This window comes from Boleophthalmus pectinirostris, unplaced genomic scaffold (assembly GCF_026225935.1).
Source record: "Boleophthalmus pectinirostris isolate CB_2022bp ecotype Guang Dong unplaced genomic scaffold, ASM2622593v1 HiC_scaffold_6, whole genome shotgun sequence".
In the NCBI taxonomy this organism is placed as follows: domain Eukaryota; kingdom Metazoa; phylum Chordata; class Actinopteri; order Gobiiformes; family Gobiidae; genus Boleophthalmus; species Boleophthalmus pectinirostris.
In genome coordinates this window covers 30133783-30152148 of record NW_026571447.1, presented here as the reverse complement: position 1 = coordinate 30152148, position 18366 = coordinate 30133783, and the positions used below count along the sequence as shown (strand labels likewise).

Below are 18366 nucleotides of genomic sequence, written 5' to 3'. Positions count from 1 at the left end.
CAATGTTTTTGACTATCTGAGGTTTGAAAATTGTTACATATTTTCATTTAATCTATAATATTTACATAGAAAATGGGGTATAATGGCTATATATGTCAAAATTTGATAGACTATATATTCTTTTTGGTATTTTTATAATTGTAAATGTAAATAAATATAAAAATATACATAAAACTAGGGTATTTAAGGCTACATTTAACCGCTTTTCCATCATTATTGCTGCAACTTTTAATATTGTAGTGTAAACTCGTATGTCATCAGAAAACACCGTGCGTAACAGCGGCTCGTACGGTCACGTTATCCACTGCTCATCCGCGCAAATACCTCACCGCTCGTTTATCCACAGCCGAAGACAGTCAAGATGGCGTCCGAGGGTCAGTCTGAGTACGAGTCTGTGCTCTGTGTCAAACCTGAAGTGAACGTCTACCGGATCCCACCGCGAGCATCCAACCGGGCGGTCAGGTGAGTGCTGCATCCCCCGCTGCACCAGCTCGCATCCCCCGGTCTCCATCCCCGTACTTCCGCGCGGGTGTGCGACCTCCAGCAGCTCCGGTGTCCAGTCCTGGTAACGTGGCTGTGCGTAAAGACCGTAGTTTGTGAGCTGTGTTTACGTAGTGCATTTACAAGGTCATGCAAATGTGTCATAAAAGCTTAAATCTACGCGTTAATTAACAAGTAAGGAGCAGGGAAGCGTATTATACTGCAGATGGAGCCTGCACCTTACAATGTTTACCATCCTCAAAGGACACATTGCAGCAAATACGATGATATAATGGTGTCAGCTAGCAATTCTTGGTTTGTTTAACTTAATTTTAAGTGATAATTTATTGATGTTTTAACACAGAAACCGCTTGAGATTACTAAATAAACCAGAGGCATGTGTCATTGTGCATATAAGCTGATTTATTATTGACTTAAACAGCTATTTGACACTCATTAGCTCAAACATGTTTACTGACCCACCAACAGAGTGGATATGACCTCAACAATATGACTCCCAGGACACCCATTTGGCTAACCACTCACTGCTGACCATATAAGCCACTATCAAGAGGAGGATTGGTTATGTAATAAAGGTCCATTGAAGCCTCAGTGGGAATCAGTGATACATCTTGGTCACGATTCATTCTCATTTGTTCATTGCTGGCTAAATATCAAGATTTGTTTTTAAATTATTAACTACAAATCAAAGTGAATCAAAAGGAGAGACTGACTGGGACTATGGCAGTCAATCTTTTCATTTATTTGTGTATGTATTCTGTAAGCAGAATGTGTTGTGCAGTTGTGTACAGTACTGGAGTCGCCAACAAACTGTCTCTTGGGGACAATAAAGTTAATTTTATCTCATCTTAATTTGGTCAATATTGTCCACCCCGTCTAGTATCGTATAGTATGCTTTTATGTAATAATAATAATAATGCATCATTTTTATATAGTGCCTTTTTGGACACTCAGACACTTTACAGAGCATTATTCATTCACTTCATACCCGGTGGTGGTAAACTACTATTGTAACCACTGCTGCCCTGGGACAGACTGACAGAAGCGAGGCTGCCAATCTGCGCCATCGGCCCCTCCAATCACCACCATCACTCACCCACACATCACTTTCATACTATTTACTATTTACTTACTGAACTATTTGTACAGAGACAATGCACAATAATGCTAGTCTGATTCATCAGCCGGTTTCACTTCGTAGAAACTGTTAGTAGAAAGTGTTAGAATTTGTTCGCTCGACAGTAGGCGTGTACTTTTTATCATTTAACCAATCACTGCTATTTGGTAGTCATGTATGTAATGTGCCGCTAACGGGGCTAACTGGTATATTAAGCTTTTCCCAAATCCCGTAGGAAGAAGGACAATAACGTCTTTCCCCTTGATGAAATTCACCAAACATTCTCTTTGTTCTGGCTTTAAATCCTTGATCTCGGGAATCGTTAACAACACTGAATGTATGGCTCTTCATTGATTGGTTGGTGCCTGAACTTGCACTTCCGGGGTTTTTGCGAACCGTCTAGTGTATTCCAATTCCTGACCTAGTCGCTGGAGAGAAATGAAATTGAGTGGAGGCACTAGGTGGCGCTAGCCTGGCTACAATAATACAGTAACCAAGGCAAGTCTCATAGGAAAGATGCTGGTCCCAGGTTTTAGCATGAAAGCTAAATTACACCTGTAGTCCTTGTGCAGTTTGGTGTAAATGTTGGAAATGCAGATTAAATGTTTATAGACGAACTGACCTCAAATAAATTAAAAAGATATTACAGGGTCACATCATTCAAATGCTATTCTAAAATCAACATACACACATACACATAAGCTCCTGCGTTCTTACCCATGCCCTTTAGCCCTTCTTATCCTTCATCAAGGCTCATACACACACTGTACATGCGCCTCATCATTCAAAATCACATTCATCCATCATTTGTAGAAACTTATTTAGATATCAGCCATTCAGACATGCATCTGGTATCTGTCTGTTATATAATGCATAACACAAACTAGTGCACCCCATAACTATCTTCCTGTTCTTGGCCTTCAGCTCACTGTCTCTCTCCATCTGTGCTTTGTACCAGGGCTGCAGACTGGAAGCTGGATGCCCCGGACTGGCAGGGGCGTATGCGTGTGACAGCCAGGGGGAAAGTGGCCTATGTCAAACTGGAAGACAAAATCTCTGGTAAGAGCGGCTCAGACGGAGGACTCATCTGACCACTGTTTATCTGTGGTGCGGTGTGTGTAGTCTCCTGCTCCGGCCTCTCGCTCTTACTCATCTGTTCCAAGGTGAAGAAGTCGCGACAGGGTTGTTTTGACACATTTAGGTGCAATTTGTCTTTTTAGACACGTTATAGATCAGCGGAATAAACATATATTGTTTTCTATCATAGGTGCGTGATACACAGTTTAAGTATTTTATATGAAATAGTAAATCATAAGCTGTGAAATCAAATGCATATTTAATGTTTCTTAAAACTAATATCATTATTCATTTTTAAATTCATTTTTACCCCTGTCACTTTACTAGACAGGACCTTTTAGGGTGCTATGATATTTTTGTGGTGTAGTGGGGCTGAGTGGCTAGTAGTTTCGCCAGGTTCTGGTTCTCCCAGGCTGCCCAGGTCTTTGTTTGTGGAGTTTGCTTGTTTCTCCTCATGTCAGGGTGGGTTTCCTCTGGGCACCCAAAATATGCACAATAAGTAAATTCCTTCAGCTAAGGTAATCCTGACTCTTGCACAATAAACTGCAGTAGCCTGAGAGTTTAAAGAAGGGACATGATGCTGGAGTTCAAATGCAGGAAAAGTTTATTTACCATCAGTATAAAACCCAGAGATATGAACCCTCAAGACACTCTGATTGTGTTGTCCAGTCCAGTCTTGGCTATACTTCTGTTGTAGGGAGTATTATCACCAATGATGTAGGACTGGGGGCAGTGAGAGCCCTCAATACAGCACAGACTTAACACTGACAAAGACTCTTAAAATCTGGGGATGAGCTCTGGGTGCTGTGTTGTGACTCCCTCTGCTCCTGACAGGTTACCCCAGCAGCATTGAAAAATAGGTCAAATCCAGAGACTAACTTTCTCGACTTTTTGCTTTCCTTAGACCTAAGTGCAGAGTAGAGACAAAATGTATTGAACCATGTATTCTCTACATCTAAATTATTATTTTCTTCTTTCCAGGAGAGTTATTTGCACAGGCACCAATAGATGAATATCCAGGCATCGCTGTGGAAACAGTCAGTGACTCTAGCCGCTACTTTGTGCTTCGTATCCAAGATGAAAACGGTCAGAATTACTAATGCTAATGTTTGTGAATATTATGTGTTTATTTTGCCATTTTTTCCCCTTTCTTTAAAAAAAAAAAATTCTATTCCCCAGGCCGTAGTGCATTCATAGGCGTTGGTTTTGGAGACAGAGGTGATGCATTTGACTTCAACGTCGCTCTTCAGGACCATTTTAAGTGGGTGTCTCAAAAGCTGTCCTAATTTTGATATTTTAAGTTTATTTTTAGATTCATATTAACATTTCTTCTTTTTGCAGGTGGGTCAAACAAGACATCGAACTGACAAAGCAAGCACAAGCTCCAGATACAACTCCTAAACTAGATTTGGGATTTAAAGAAGGCCAGACAATTACTCTAAATATTGGGGTAATTATTTCTCACTTAATAGTTGGCAAAACCAGGCTATGGGTGGATCTTTTAATGAGAATACATGTCATCCTTTTCCACCCACTCCTCCTCAGTCAGCTTTTGTCATGAGTGAGTGACAGGTGAATTTAGCTATTGAAGTGACGTGTGAACTTTGAGAAGAAGCTTATAATTTGAAGTGACTGCTTGAAAGTGTAGTACCCAACTTTATTCTTGTAAATGAGTCGATTTTGTTTTTTCCGAACTGAGTATATTGTAAATGTGGAACTTTGAGACAAAAATGTGCTGTTTGAATCTAATTATAGTCTTTAAAAAGCTATTCTAAAGTTAATGTGCCCAAAAATTCAAGCATTTGAATACTAGATAAGTGCCATGGGTTTGTGTGAGGTAGGAAATGTCTGGATAGATTTAAATACCTACTTCCTAGTTCCTCCTTTTGCATTTTGAAAATCAGATAATGTTGCTTTAAAGGAAATGAAAAGGTACTTAGTGTAATTAAGATAAAATCAAAATAATGACTTGAGCTCAAAGAAAGTGAGGTCTTAATTTCTTTGGTATTATAAGTATATTTTTCCGGGCTTTTAATGCTTTGTATTCATCATTTCAGCAATCAAAAAAGAAAGAGCGATCTCGCCCTCAGAGCTCTGGTGGTCTGGGGCTGCTCCCACCCCCACCTGGAGGAAAACTTGCCCCGCCCCCATCTTCCAGAAACACCAATCACAACACACAGCCAATCACAGGAGGAAGTGAGACAGGTACATTTTTACAACCTTTATCATGCCACAAAGAGCCAATATGGAAAGACTGTATTTAATGTTAATTTTAGTTTTTAATTTGGTTGTGCAGTATTTACACAATGTGGCTATGGTTACATTCACACCAAAATCTGAGTATTATCTGATTTGTGAACCTTTAATAATATTTAAATCTAAACCACAATATTCAGATGGAAGTAATCAGATCAGAATGTCATTTTAATAATCTTCTAACTTTAAATATCTCATTGTAATTACATTTTGACTCTAGTCAGTGTGATACCTTTTTTACAAGCGTTTTTACACTATTATATTGTGCATCTGAGCTATTCTAAGTCTACCAAGTAATAACAAATCTTTTCCCTCATCAGGCTGTTTACTGGATCTAGATTCAAACAGTTCAAATTCATTCGCTCCGTCGAACACCACCTCTACGGCGTCTGCAGATCTGTGGGGAGATTTTGACTCTGCACCTCCCAAGTGAGGAAGTCTTTCTGTTTTCCCTTTTCTTTTTGGGAATTTCCTTATGCAACATGGTTTCCCCCATTTCGGGGTCCTGAGTTTCTCTGCCAAGCAGGGTAACACGCGATACTACAAATGTGCATTGCTCTGTGCTGTCCTGCCCCTCTGCATTCAGTCGACTTGACACTAATTACCCCAGGCGTCTGCTGAGCTGTCAGAAAGCCCCTGTTTTGTCTACAAAATGTTGACCTTGTTGTTTTAACCCATGTAGCTTCATTTAAAGGTCCACAATGATTTTTTTTCTGGTGGAGGGTCTGCCAGCCTGCTGGTCTCTATGAAGATGTTCTTGTTTTGCCTGGAGTATCCCACAGCATGGCATTAACCTCAACTAGCATTCATATATTCAGATACAGATGTGTTTATTACTGAAAATGAAATTGATTCTGTGTAGACTCTGCACACCTGACTGGGCGACAGGTGCGTTGGAGAAGAGGCACTTAGCCGTTTTTAAAGAATCAGATCTTCCTTGGTCCCTCAATACCTGAGGAAGGTCTGAGGGACTGAAACGTCGTACCAATAAAAGAAAAATCAAGAGTTAGTCAGTGTGCGGGAGTTTTCTTTAAAAACTGATGACAATGAAAAACATGCATCTGTGCTGGGAGTAGTATCTCCACAGAACTGACCTGTAATTTCCTGTGCCACGTTCTTGTCTCCATGAAGTTAGACAAGTTTAATGCCATATTGTGTAACATAAATTTCAATGCAAAGCGAAAACATTTACGCAGAAACAAGCAAATTGCAGACCCTACACCAAATAATTACATAGTGAACCTTTAATAAACCCTTTCCCTTTGACAACACAATCTAAACTTACTGTAATATACAATGTGTGTGATAAATAAATTGATTTATGTACAGAGAGATTATACAGAATATACAACACAAGGTAGATACTGCTGCAGTTCTTTTGTTTTTTTATCAGGAGGCTTGACTATGCACTGGCTTAACATGAAGCTGATGGTGCACTCTACCACCCTCTAGTGGGCACTCATGGGAACTTGTAGGATTAGTTTAGAAATACAGTAGTGTATAAAATAAATAGGGCTGCACGATTAAAAAGATGCAATATTCAGTAGCTATGTTTGGTAAAGCAATAGCAATAATGCAGTATTATAATGTATTACTTAAATTACTGCTACTCACCTAAAATTATTTGTGAAAAGTGTCAAAATAAAAACAGAGACTAAAGACTAAACTAAGAATAACTAAAAATATGAAAATGTTTGATTTCACTTAAGTAACTGAACTTCGATGTAATTTTGTTGCGGTATTTACATTTTAATAATACATTGAACTTATATAGCACTTTTTTAGACACTCAAAGACCCTTTCTTGCTATATTGATTATTGCTTTAGCCATTATTGTGACATTATTACATTCCTGTGCAGCCCTATTGATAAAAGCAAATCTATCACTGTAAATGCTGTAAATGCTGTTAGATTAAAGGCACTGTACCTGATGTTTAGGGTCTTAAAAAGGTAAAAATCAGAAATAGTTTATTTTAAAACGGTGGGCCAAAATTTCACACTTACCTTATGCATTCCAAGCATTCAGATTATTCACTGCAATGAGTTTATAAGTGCTTCTCGCAACTCTCAGAGACCAGGAACAGCAGACATATTTTATCACAAGAGCTGCTCATACATCATATCAGTACCAGGGGAAGACAAAATACATGGGAAGAATAATATGATAATAATTAGGCTTTGGAACCTGAAAGTATTCCTCACAGCTGGATGTGGTGTGACAGAAAGTATGGACCATATATCTTAGTCTCTGGTGATGTGTAAAACGTGTGATCTGAGCCCAACGTGTGAAACGTGTGATCTGAGCCCAACACAGGCATAAAACTGTGGCTCCATGAGTCACTAAGATCACGACTACTAATGGGACTTTCGGCTCCTTTGTGGAATCAGAATCTTTTGGAACTGTTCATGACAAAAAGTCTTTCAGAATGGCTTTTTTATATTTAATTATGTGACAAAAGCCAATGTGAGGACAAATTTTAACAACAAACTAATCACAAAGAGAAATGACCAAGGCACAGATCTGTTTAAAATAGTTCAAACGGTGAGCAGGAGTGTGTTTACTCTTTGAAATTATGAAATCCTAAATAAAGTGTTAAAGAACCATTCAAAAGAGCCAAGTCATTCATAAAAGTCGCATCATTAGTCACGACCATAAGAACTCATTATGCAAAAACTGGACTCAGGCTTGTACAGTGGCCCTTAAAGCTCAAAATCTAGTCACAGACATGAGCACAAACAAAATCAAAAGACCTCAGTATCAAGTTCACATATGCATAGAGTAAATGAAGACAGACATGGAATAAAACCATAAGTTTCACAAAGAAGCTGTTAATAGAAAAGACTCTGGATTCTGTTGCACACCACATTTGGGCGATATGGCAATACAATTCAACTCTCCTCTCCACAGCCTTATGGTGTCACCTGCTTTTCTCCATGGATATACACAAGTTGAATAGCCAGGCTGGGGCCACCTAGTGCCTCCACTCAATTTCATTTCTCTCCAGCAACTAGGTCAGGAATTGGAATACACTAGATGGTTTGCAAGAACCCTGGAAGTGCGAGTCCGGTCACCAGCCAATCAGTGAAGAGCCATACATTCTGTGTTCGCAACGATTCCCGAGGACTTAAAGCTGGAACAAAGAGAATGTTTGGTGAATTTTATCAAGGGGAAAGACGCTATTGCCCTTCTTCCAATGAGATTTGGGAAAAGCTTAATATACCAGATAGCCCTGTTAGCGGCGCATTACATACGTCACGAACAAATAGCGATTGGTTAAATAAAAAACTACCTGCCTACTGTCCAGCAAACGAATCCTAACACCTCAAATCAAGCTACAAGTTGAATGCCGTACTATGAAACTTTCCACTCCTTGGAGGCAAGCAGGTGGCACGCCCATGACTAGAAAAATGATATAGTGAACCGTTAAGTGTACAAAATTCTTATAAAAACAAAATTGTAACCTTGTGCTTTGAAAATTGTGATTTGATTTGAATCTTTCAGTATCTTACAACAACACATCATCAGTGATTTTCAGCTACTGACAGCATGGGCTCTAAATATGAGCTGCTCTGTACAAACTCTGTAAAGTCTAAATGTAAAAATCATGTTCAGATGTGAGGTGTGCGACCAGTGCATTTCTGTTTGTGATGAAGTATTCAGTTGTGATTACGTGTTCAGAATGGTTGTGGTTTTGTGAAACTGATTTGAAACGTTGCGACAGATGTGCAATGATTATGGGTAGATTAACTGCTGCTAAGAAAGTTACTGTCAGTGTTTGTTTCTTGTCCAGATGTTCAGATTATAACTGTTTGTAAATCATATTGTAAATGGAACTGAATATACAAAGTAAAACTACTAAACTCTTTTTTTTCCTTTTTCATTTCTTCCACAAGGTAAAAGTCACGCTTTCAGTTTAAACAACACACAACAGCAACACCAAACACATTTATGATTAACTGAGCATTTTATTCCATACAAAAGTACAGTAACATGATATATTCTGTGTGTAGCTTAACTTTCTGCCACCTGTTTGTCTCCATGGTGATGTTATTTCTTGGCCTGGAATGTTCCACAGTAAGGCTTTAAAACGGATATCACTTGACCAGTCACCTTGTCACCATGGAGACAGATAAGCTAGATCATTTTTTGGCAAAGCAATAACAGCTTCATGGAGACAAGCAGGTATCACACCAGAAAAGTTACATAGTGGTCCTTTAACACTTTCTATAAATCTTGTGTAAAATGATGACCAGAGCAGCTGTGTTGCCAAAACTTGCACTTGTACAAAATTACTCAAGTAAAAGTACAAAGGAATGGTTCAGGAAATTACTCAAGTAACTGTAAAAAAAAATGTGCAGAAACTACTACTCAAGTAAGTAACTTAAAGGTACACTATGTAACTTTTTGGTTGGGGATTCGTCGCTTGCTTGTTTCTATGGATATGTCACTGCTCTGCCTGGAATGTTCCACAGTATGACATTAAACAGCTCTACTTTACATTTATTCAGTTACTGCTCAGAAATACCTGGACCTGGACTCCAACCTGTAGTTCGGGAGATCCCAGTAGCTCTCCACCCCCTTTCTAGGAGCTCGCCAAGAGATTTCAGAATTATATGCTGAATAATTAAAATTGGATTGATTAAAAGGCTATTGCCATCATAAATGTATAATTTTCATGACTAAATTTGTCCACTAAATAAATGTATAACTGTACTCCATCTAACGCCGTGGCTTTTAGATTTACTCAGTTTTATGTGACCACTAAAATGAGGAACTCTTTGGCATTTTCATTTTGTAAAAGTAGCTCACCAAGGAAAAAGTTTGGAGACCCCTGACCTAGACAAACAGACATTCTGACTGTGAGCTGGGTCGCCTCTCCACAGATCTGCGCTGTAACTTGCTCTGGTTTTGTCTCCATGAAGATAAAAACATTTAATATCATACTGTGAAACATTTCAGACAAAGAAATAACATGTCCATGGAGAAAAGCATTTTACACAGCAGGTTACACAATGCACCTTTAAAGAAAAACAGCTGGGTTGTAACTTTTATTCAAGTAAGAGTACTGTTGCACTGTGAAATATGTAACTCAAGTAGGAGTAAAAGTATGATATGAGTAAGTACAAAGTGTGCTTGAGTAAATGTAACTGAGTAGCACCCATCTCTGATCATAAACCATCTTTGTCAGCTGTGTAGATATGAAACCAGCTCTCCGTGATGTTCACAGACAATTAAGTGAAATCGATAAACACAGATTAAATCAAAAGTGACAGCGTGTGTTATATGAGAGGAACGCCTGGGGTGTGAAGACGGGGTTTTATAGACTTATACACATTATATTTTATGGCCCGACTCGAGGCTCCGTTAGACCTTGTTTGCCCAGGTGTCAGGGTTGCCACGACGACTGCGACAACGCCTCCTCTGATTGGACGACCTCTCGATGCGTCTGGGCCACCCGGACCGCTCCCTGCACAGTTCAGCTGCAGGAAGGAAAAAATTTTGACCATTGCCATAGAGATTCATAATTGAAAATAATTGAAAATAAATATTAAAATTGCCAAAATGTATTAAATTTCTGTTTAATCAAGTCTAAATTGTTATATTTTTATGATCATGGTGTTCACTGTGGTACTAAATTCTGCATCAGGTACTGAGCCTCTTCCTTAATATCTAAATCAAGTTTAAAATTTATAAAAGTATATATATAAAGTATAACTATGATCACTGCACTACATAGCAATAGAAGGTTGAATTCTATCTGGAATATTTTTTTTTTTTATCAGTGTATCAGATAAGAAACATCTGACAGAATCCAACACTTTTTTTTTTATTTTTTTTTATTTTACACAGTATGATACAATAGAGCTACTGCAGAGAGGGCCTGACCTTTCAAGTACTCGTCCTGTGGGCACACGGTCCTCGTGCAGATCTCATTGTTGATCACGTACATGCGCTGGAGGCTGTGGAGATAAAACAATATACTAACATACATGAACATTCACACAGACAGTGGCTCCCTCTTTTTTGCTTCACTCAAGGAAATACAAAAACTAAAACACAACACTACCGACGCCAGGTTTAGTGGTGTGAAGAAACAAAAAAGATATATCATACTGTTTAAAGTGATGATAAAGTACAGTACTGATATCGTGTGCTGCTGTATTGATATATCGCCAAGAGTCTTTTTTTAATATATTTTACTACATTATTTGGTTAAAGCTTCAGTTTTGTTGCTTGTTCAGAGGAAGGAAACTCGTTTATGTGACACATTTGACATTTTTACTGTTTTGATGATTAAAATGTTTGTGTTTTATATGAACTTTGCACAAGAATAGTTTAACAAAGACTTTAAGCACCACAGCCAAGATTTAGAAATGATTGGAAATATTTCATATCTAATTGTATTGAATCGAAAGTGCACTGTATCGAGATATGTATCGTATCATAGAAGAGGGGTGGGTTAATATAAGTTTTTCTTCTTCCCACTCCTTTTCGAGAAATGTGCTTTTCTGATTATTGTTTCTCTCTTGGCACAAACTCATAATAAACAAATCAATCAATCAATCAATCAATCGTGGCCTATGTATCAAGGTATGTATTGTATCGTTAACTTCTTAATGATACCCTAATGATGCCCTAAATGGGTTCATGTTGACATCATAATATTCTTGAATATGGTTTAGTTTAAAACTGACAGGCCAGAAATCAGTGGTGGAATTTGCTGTTTGATTGTCAGATTGCAGATTTATTGACCTGGTTTATGGTTAATATCTCTGAAATTGCAGAGACAAATTCACATGAAACAAAACCACTAAGTTCTTCTATATCAGCACCAATAAACAAAAGTTCAAGCTAGCTATGGTATGTTTGTGTGGCCAATCAAGTAATGATAAGGTTCAACGTTTGTGATCATAAGTTTGGATATTTCACACAAAAACTGAAAATCTCTCACAGTTTTACACCTTTCCCTGCGCTCCATCTGAATCTATCACATCATCAAATTCTGCAACATGGAAGATACAGTTTGATGATACTTCACAGCCGAAGTCACCCACATGCCCTGAGGATGTAACGCTAACTGGAAACACTGCTCTGTTTCAAGCTCTGTTACTCAACTTATACTTTAATCTGAGCTTTGTTTTAACACAAGATAGATCGTGCTGTTTTAGTCTAGTTTAGTTTTGTTGCATGTTCATTAGTATCTTGTATGTTGTATTACCTGTTCAGTCAAATATTGTGTTACCTGTTCAGTCAAACTGTGTGTTACCTGTTCAGTCAAACGGTGCGTTACCTGTAGAGACAAAAGCCTCCGATGCATTTCTTCATCGGCCGATGGACAGAGTACATTCTGCTGCAGGGATACATTTCCTCCCTGCACTCTGCACACACAGAGAAGAAGAAATAAATATGGAAAGGTTCAAAGCAATGAGTTATTTGTACTAGTCTCTTTATTATATGTTTTATTATAGTTATTCTGTGTAACAAATGGTTTATTTGTATCCTACTTGTGCAATATAATTTAAACTTTACTTGTACTGATGATGCACATTCTTTAAAACAGATTTTCACATTTTTCGAATAATTTCTTGTGGTGGAATGGTACTTGTGGTAAATATTTGTCATGGTGCGAGTTTGTGGGATTCTTTTTTTTTTTTTTTTTTTTTTTAGAAAGAACGAAAAGTACAAAAATACAGAAAGTAGCAAATTCCTGTGCCATCAACATGGAAAATTCCATTCAAAATCCAAGGACAACTGACAAACAAAAAATTTTTTCCGGTGATTTAAACCATAATTTAACAAAATAAAGTGGCTGTTTTTTTGTCTTTTTTATTGTTTATTTTTATTGGTCTAATCATAACATTGTCATATCTGCTGCCCATGTCCAAACAGGAGGTGAAACTGTAACATTATAAACTTAACCCCACAAAAAACTATAGGCAATTGTCTTTACTCTACTGACCTGTGATAAGAATCAATACTTGGAATACAATGAAACCGCTTTGTTCAGACATGACTTACCTGAAGATAAAGCTCCAGCAGGTGTAGGTGCTGTGTGTCAAACAAAAAACAGGTTAAACTTTGAATGTTCATTTTGTAATTGAAGGAACTGTATGTAGTTTCTGAAAACCAGATGTTTTAAAAAGATTCTCTCTGATCTGAATGGTCACTACCTAAACCCAGAGCCTGCAGTCAATCATGAATCAGTGCTAGTGCAGCGTCTGCAGTTCAGGGAGTGAATTCTGGAGGTTCTGAGCTTTAATATGAGGCAGGCCTGTCTATAGAGAAAAAAATGGTATGGATCATATGCAGGTTAAGACATTTTGGCGAGATAGATTTTGAGTGGAGAGAGGGATTGGGGTATGTGAGTTTATTTTTATGTTTTCTTTTTTTTTTTTTTTTTTTTTTAAGGTACACTATGTAACTTTTTAATTGGGGGTCTGTCACCATCGTGTTTCTATTGATATGCCACTGCTCTGACTGAAATGTTCCGCAATATGACATTAAACAGCTCTATGTTTAAATCTATCCAACTGCAATTGGTTTTACTGCTTAAAAATACCTAGAAAAACAAGCATTTTGATTATGAGTGATGTTGCCTCCCCACAGATCTGACCTGTAACTTGATCTGGTTTGGTCTCAATGAAGATAGAAGAATAAAATGCCATACTGTGTGACATTCCAGACAAAGCAATAACATCTTCAGGAAAAAAAAAAAAAAAACAACCCTCTACCAGAAAAGTTACAATGCACCTTTAATTTTATTTGTATTATTTATTTTTTTTTAGTCTGTTGTGGTGTTTCAGATAACATCACAGCATTTTATAGGAACAACATTATTTAATACAGATGGGGCAGCTAAAATTTATATTGTTAAAATGCTAAATTATGTTGTAATACAGTGAGTTCTTGGGTTTGGTCAACAATTAAAATACCAGGTTCAATATTTGTGAATTTACCTTTTGGATATTTCATCACAAGTACAAGGGAAATCTGGCTTTTCATTATCTCACATTGTAGACTCTCAAAACCACCAATTATTATTTTTGTGTTGTTAAAATCAATAAAAAGTTAAGGCATGGGTAACCCGGATTGAGTTGTGGTCGTAGGATCTTTATTAAAGCTTTAAGTGCTACATAAGAGTTCCTTTAATCATGCATCCTGTTCGCCAGCCTTATCAAAGCAATATTGTGTGCTGAAGTGAGTTAAACTAATGCCTTTGCCATGTTAAAATACGAGTCATGAGGAAAGACAGAGTGAGAGGGAGGGGGAGTCTTACCGCTCTGGGCCCCAGCTGTGAACACTGGTGAGCAATAAGCACATGTAAAAGGAAAAGCAGTTCACGACATTAAAAAACAAACATTCAGACGGCAACTGGAGCGTAATTAAACCCGATGATTTGTGTTTGGATGGGGTTACCGTGGAAACCGCAGAGCAGCAGGACCACTGGAAGCGCGCCCATTCCCGCGACTTGTGAGGGGCAAAGGTTTATGAGCCAGAGGAAGTCTAGAGAGGAAGAGAGTCACAGAGAGGAACTGTTCAATATCCTCTCCTCATGTTTACACACTCTTTGCCTTTTCATTAATTGCACCGCTTATAAAAATCCCTGAGTTTTCAACTTTGCTCATAACTTTGCAGAAGTCAAAAGTTAAAACAATTTGCCAACATGTTTTTCTTTTTTATGTATTCATGTTCTATATGTATGAATATGATACAGATTGAAACTTCTGTCCTTAGTGGTGGTAAACTAATATTGTTGGCACAGTCCCCCTGGTTTAGAATGATGAAAATAAGGCTGCAAATCTGTCTCACACTCTCCACTTATTCTAGGCAAAGTGCGTGAAGTGTCTTGCTTAAGGACACAGTAACAGTTTGCATTAAAGCCACTTCCCACTGTTGCACATGGTCAGAGGCAGCACGACCATTAAGTAAAAGTAGGCGCCCCCAAACTTGGAGGGGCCCCCAACCAATTGCCCTCAACGCCACTAATGGACGAGGCCTCAGAGCAATTAGAATTTCTCTCAATATAACATAAAATGAGAGTAGTTTACTTTTAAGCAATAATCATAAGAAAAATAATCCTAATCATATGTAGTGGATGTAAACAAAAATATAATTGTACTAGTAAAAAATAAAACTACTTTCAGCTCTGGTAATTTAGTAGGCGACCTAACTAATAAGACAAGTTTCCAGTGCACTATAATTCAAATAAATATAGATGTGCATGTCTCAAGAACAATGGAAAAACAGACAGAACAGAAAAATGGTGCATTATAGAGAGGCCCCCAAACTCAAATTCGCCTAGGGCCCTCAAATTGCTGACTCCGCCACTGCACCTGGTATTCTAACTGGTCTCCCATCGATGTACTAACCACACTGGACTCTGTTTAGCATCAGAAATCAGATGAGATCAGGCACTGACAAAGCGTGCCCACAAAGATCAGTCCTCAAAAAGTTTCATAGTGCTTTGATTTACTTCATGTGATCTGTGCATGGTAGGGATATAACGATATCCAAATCCCACGGTACGATATTTATTGCAATATTTTGAAGAGGCTAGTATAATTGTAGATGGAACACTTTTTTGCGTTTAAAATACCTTAACAAGATTTTGGTGTGAATTATTTCCATCATAATCCCAAGAATTCAAGTAAAAAACATATTTCTTCATGTTGTCTGCACTGAAATGAATCATGGGATATGGAGTTTCCGATGTTTATAAGCTGTTGCTACTATAAAACCATGAATTTAAGCAAAGGAACTTTTAATTCGATATATTGTGACAGTCCATGGTATTATTGTGAGACTTTTGACAGTACGATATCACAATATTTCAATTATTGTTACATCCCTGGTGCATAATATGATCATTATATTAAATAATACACTGAAAATATATCAGTATAGACCACTCTTGTTAACAAATACAGTACATGCTTATAGACAGGAAGGGCATCTGACATAAAAAAAAACAACCCTATCATTATTAAAAAAAAGAAAAAAAGAAAAGTAAACGTGTAATTCATCACATTTTTAAAATCAATTTGACTGTAAAATGATGAGTTAAAGAACAATATATACACTACCAATGAAAAATTTGGACACACCTTCTCATTTAAAGTTTTTTTTCTTCTTTGTATTACTTTCTACATTTTTAGATACATACCAAAGATATCAAATATATGAAGCAAGATATATAGAAGATGTAGCAAAGTACAAAAGTTACATAATGCAAACAAAATATTTTTTTAATTCAAATTCGTCATAGTTTTCACTTCACAATTGTGCCTTGTCATGGTCAAGAAATGCCAAAGGTACAAATGAGAACAGATCAAAGGATGACTATTTTTCAAAATCTAAAATCTGAAAGTTTTCTGTGATTCTGAGGCAATTTTTTGTTTACTATATTCCATAAAGTGTTCGTTAGTTTGATAGTTTTGATGCTCCGTGAGAATCTGCAATGAAAATAAAGGGGAAAAAGGTGTGTCCAAACTTTTGCCTGGTCGTGTATCTTTTAACTTGTTTTCTTCTGAGTCCATATCATTCCACCCATAATATGTCATTGTAACTTCTGCGTCCAAGACATGAGTTCCCACTAAAGAATGTGTTTTGGTGTCTTATTTAAACAGTCTCCACCCTCCTGTGTCTCTCCTGTGTTTTGCCCATTGTTCTGCTGATTTCTATTCATGCAACTTATTAAAAACCTTTCTTTTCCATGCTGATTATAACAAACCAGGGTGAAAAGTTAGCCAGACCAAAAAAGATAACAAAAAACATAGAGAGATTTAATTCCTAAGCATTGTGTTTTCCCCCAGGAGGATTGTCAGTGCATGTTTCTACTAATTTGATTTAGACAGCAATGTTGTCTGCACATTTCACTGTATAAAAACAAGATTCATATTGTTTAAAATGTATTGGACTAAATAATCTCAAAAATAAACTTGTTTTTATCTAACCTAATACACTTTTTCAGATCAATATTTTCAAGTAATTTTAACCCATGTTAGATATTCACTTTTGCAGTCAACAATGCATGCTTTAACTTCACATTTAAATTGTTTTCTATTGTGCCTTAGCAGTGATGAGATGGAGAAGAGAGTAGTTTTAGTTGTAATTTATACTTACAGTTTGTGCTGTTGTCCACTGCTTTTCTTTCATGAGTCCTTTGTCTTCACCTCTCTCTCCTCCTTCCATTTCCTCCGCTCCTCCTCCATCTCTCTCCATCCCATCCGTTTTTTTTTCCCTCTTCGTAACACAATACCACACATCAGATTTTTTCAAATTGTTTTACTGAAAAGCTAAGATTAAAAGTGCAATATGCAACTTTTCTTTGCTCTGCTCAGAATGTTCCACAGTGTAGCATTAAGCATATGTTAATCTGTGGAGGAGGTTCCACTCACAGTAAGAATGCATGTTTTCAAGTAATTTCCTTGCAATAAAAATATGTGTAACTGAATAAAAACAAGATTGATTAGTTTAATGCCATACTGTGGAGAATTCCAGACAAAGCAAGAACATCACCATGGAGACATGGTTACATAGTGCATCTTTCTGCAGGAGCAGCTTGGAGAACTCGTCTGTGTCACACTGGTCTGTTGTGCCCAACACCCAGGAGGACACCTGCAGTGAGGAGCTCCAGCACACATGGTCTCACCAGAACACCTCCTGTGGGGCGTGTACTGGGGGTATATTCTGCTCCTCAGGTTCAGAGTTCATCTTTGAGGGAAAGGTAGTAGATCTATCTGGGTTTGGAGCAGTCTCAGGCTCTTGTCGACACTCACTGCAGTTCTCCTGGTCTTCAGAAACCTGGGCCAGTTTGCGTATCTGCCTAAGGCTAGTCTTGACTGAGTCGTCCTGCTGTGGCTGCTGCCAAAGGCGTATCCATTTGGAGATGTTGTCCATGAAGGACTGGATGGTAGAGCTGACCATCTCATTGGACTGTGTGCAGCATCAATTGGGAGACTTCATGCTGTCAGAGACAGAACATGTGAGCTGTCTCCTAAACTCCTGGTTGTGCTCCTGGCTCATGTCCTTGGTCAGCCGCTCATAAATGTCCTCCTCTGTGTCAGTGACAATCAGGTCCTGAAAAAGAGTAGAGGTGCTGCATCTGAGTGCTCACTCTCCTCTGGCATTTTGGTGCCCCACAAGGGACAACTTTTGTTCATTGGTCAGTGGACTGCACTGTAGCTTTTGACAGCTCTCCCTCAAGGCAGTGTTTCTGAGATTTCTAAGTTCTGGCAATGTGCAGTATGGCCTGGTCTGGCTGTGTTTGGCCACAGCTCAGCCTGAAGTTGACGTTGGCGCACACTTCTGCACTCAAAAGTTTAAAGAGAGGAGCAGAGGTGTGGTGTGTGGTGTTCAACACTGCTCTGAAGGTGTCACTCAGGCAGGGACCCACGGCTCTGCGCTCTGCTTC

The 18366-nt window shown here is 38.0% G+C and overlaps 2 protein-coding genes across 3 annotated transcripts; one reads left to right on the top strand and one right to left on the bottom strand.

Moving 5' to 3' along the window:
- Nucleotides 1-327: 327 nt before the first annotated feature.
- Nucleotides 328-6311, top strand: LOC110163135 (adaptin ear-binding coat-associated protein 1-like). The gene is made up of 7 exons (XM_020928069.2): nt 328-462; nt 2577-2677; nt 3677-3781; nt 3875-3956; nt 4037-4145; nt 4753-4900; nt 5272-6311. The coding sequence occupies exons 1-7, from the start codon at nt 362-364 to the stop codon at nt 5382-5384; spliced, it is 759 nt and encodes a 252-aa protein (XP_020783728.1). The 5' UTR covers nt 328-361; the 3' UTR covers nt 5385-6311.
- Nucleotides 6312-8897: 2586 nt separating this feature from the next.
- Nucleotides 8898-17128, bottom strand: mfap5 (microfibril associated protein 5). 2 transcript variants are annotated; one of them, XM_020928075.2, is made up of 7 exons: nt 17076-17128; nt 14370-14456; nt 14230-14253; nt 12972-13001; nt 12244-12331; nt 10839-10912; nt 8898-10432 (listed from the first exon to the last, which is right to left on the bottom strand). In XM_020928075.2, the coding sequence occupies exons 2-7, from the start codon at nt 14410-14412 to the stop codon at nt 10317-10319; spliced, it is 375 nt and encodes a 124-aa protein (XP_020783734.1). In that variant the 5' UTR covers nt 14413-14456; nt 17076-17128; the 3' UTR covers nt 8898-10316. The 2 variants fall into 2 exon arrangements, with proteins under 2 accessions (XP_020783734.1, XP_055019211.1); XM_055163236.1 differs by lacking the exons at nt 12972-13001; nt 14230-14253; nt 14370-14456; nt 17076-17128 and having other exon boundaries at nt 12244-12946.
- Nucleotides 17129-18366: the final 1238 nt, after the last annotated feature.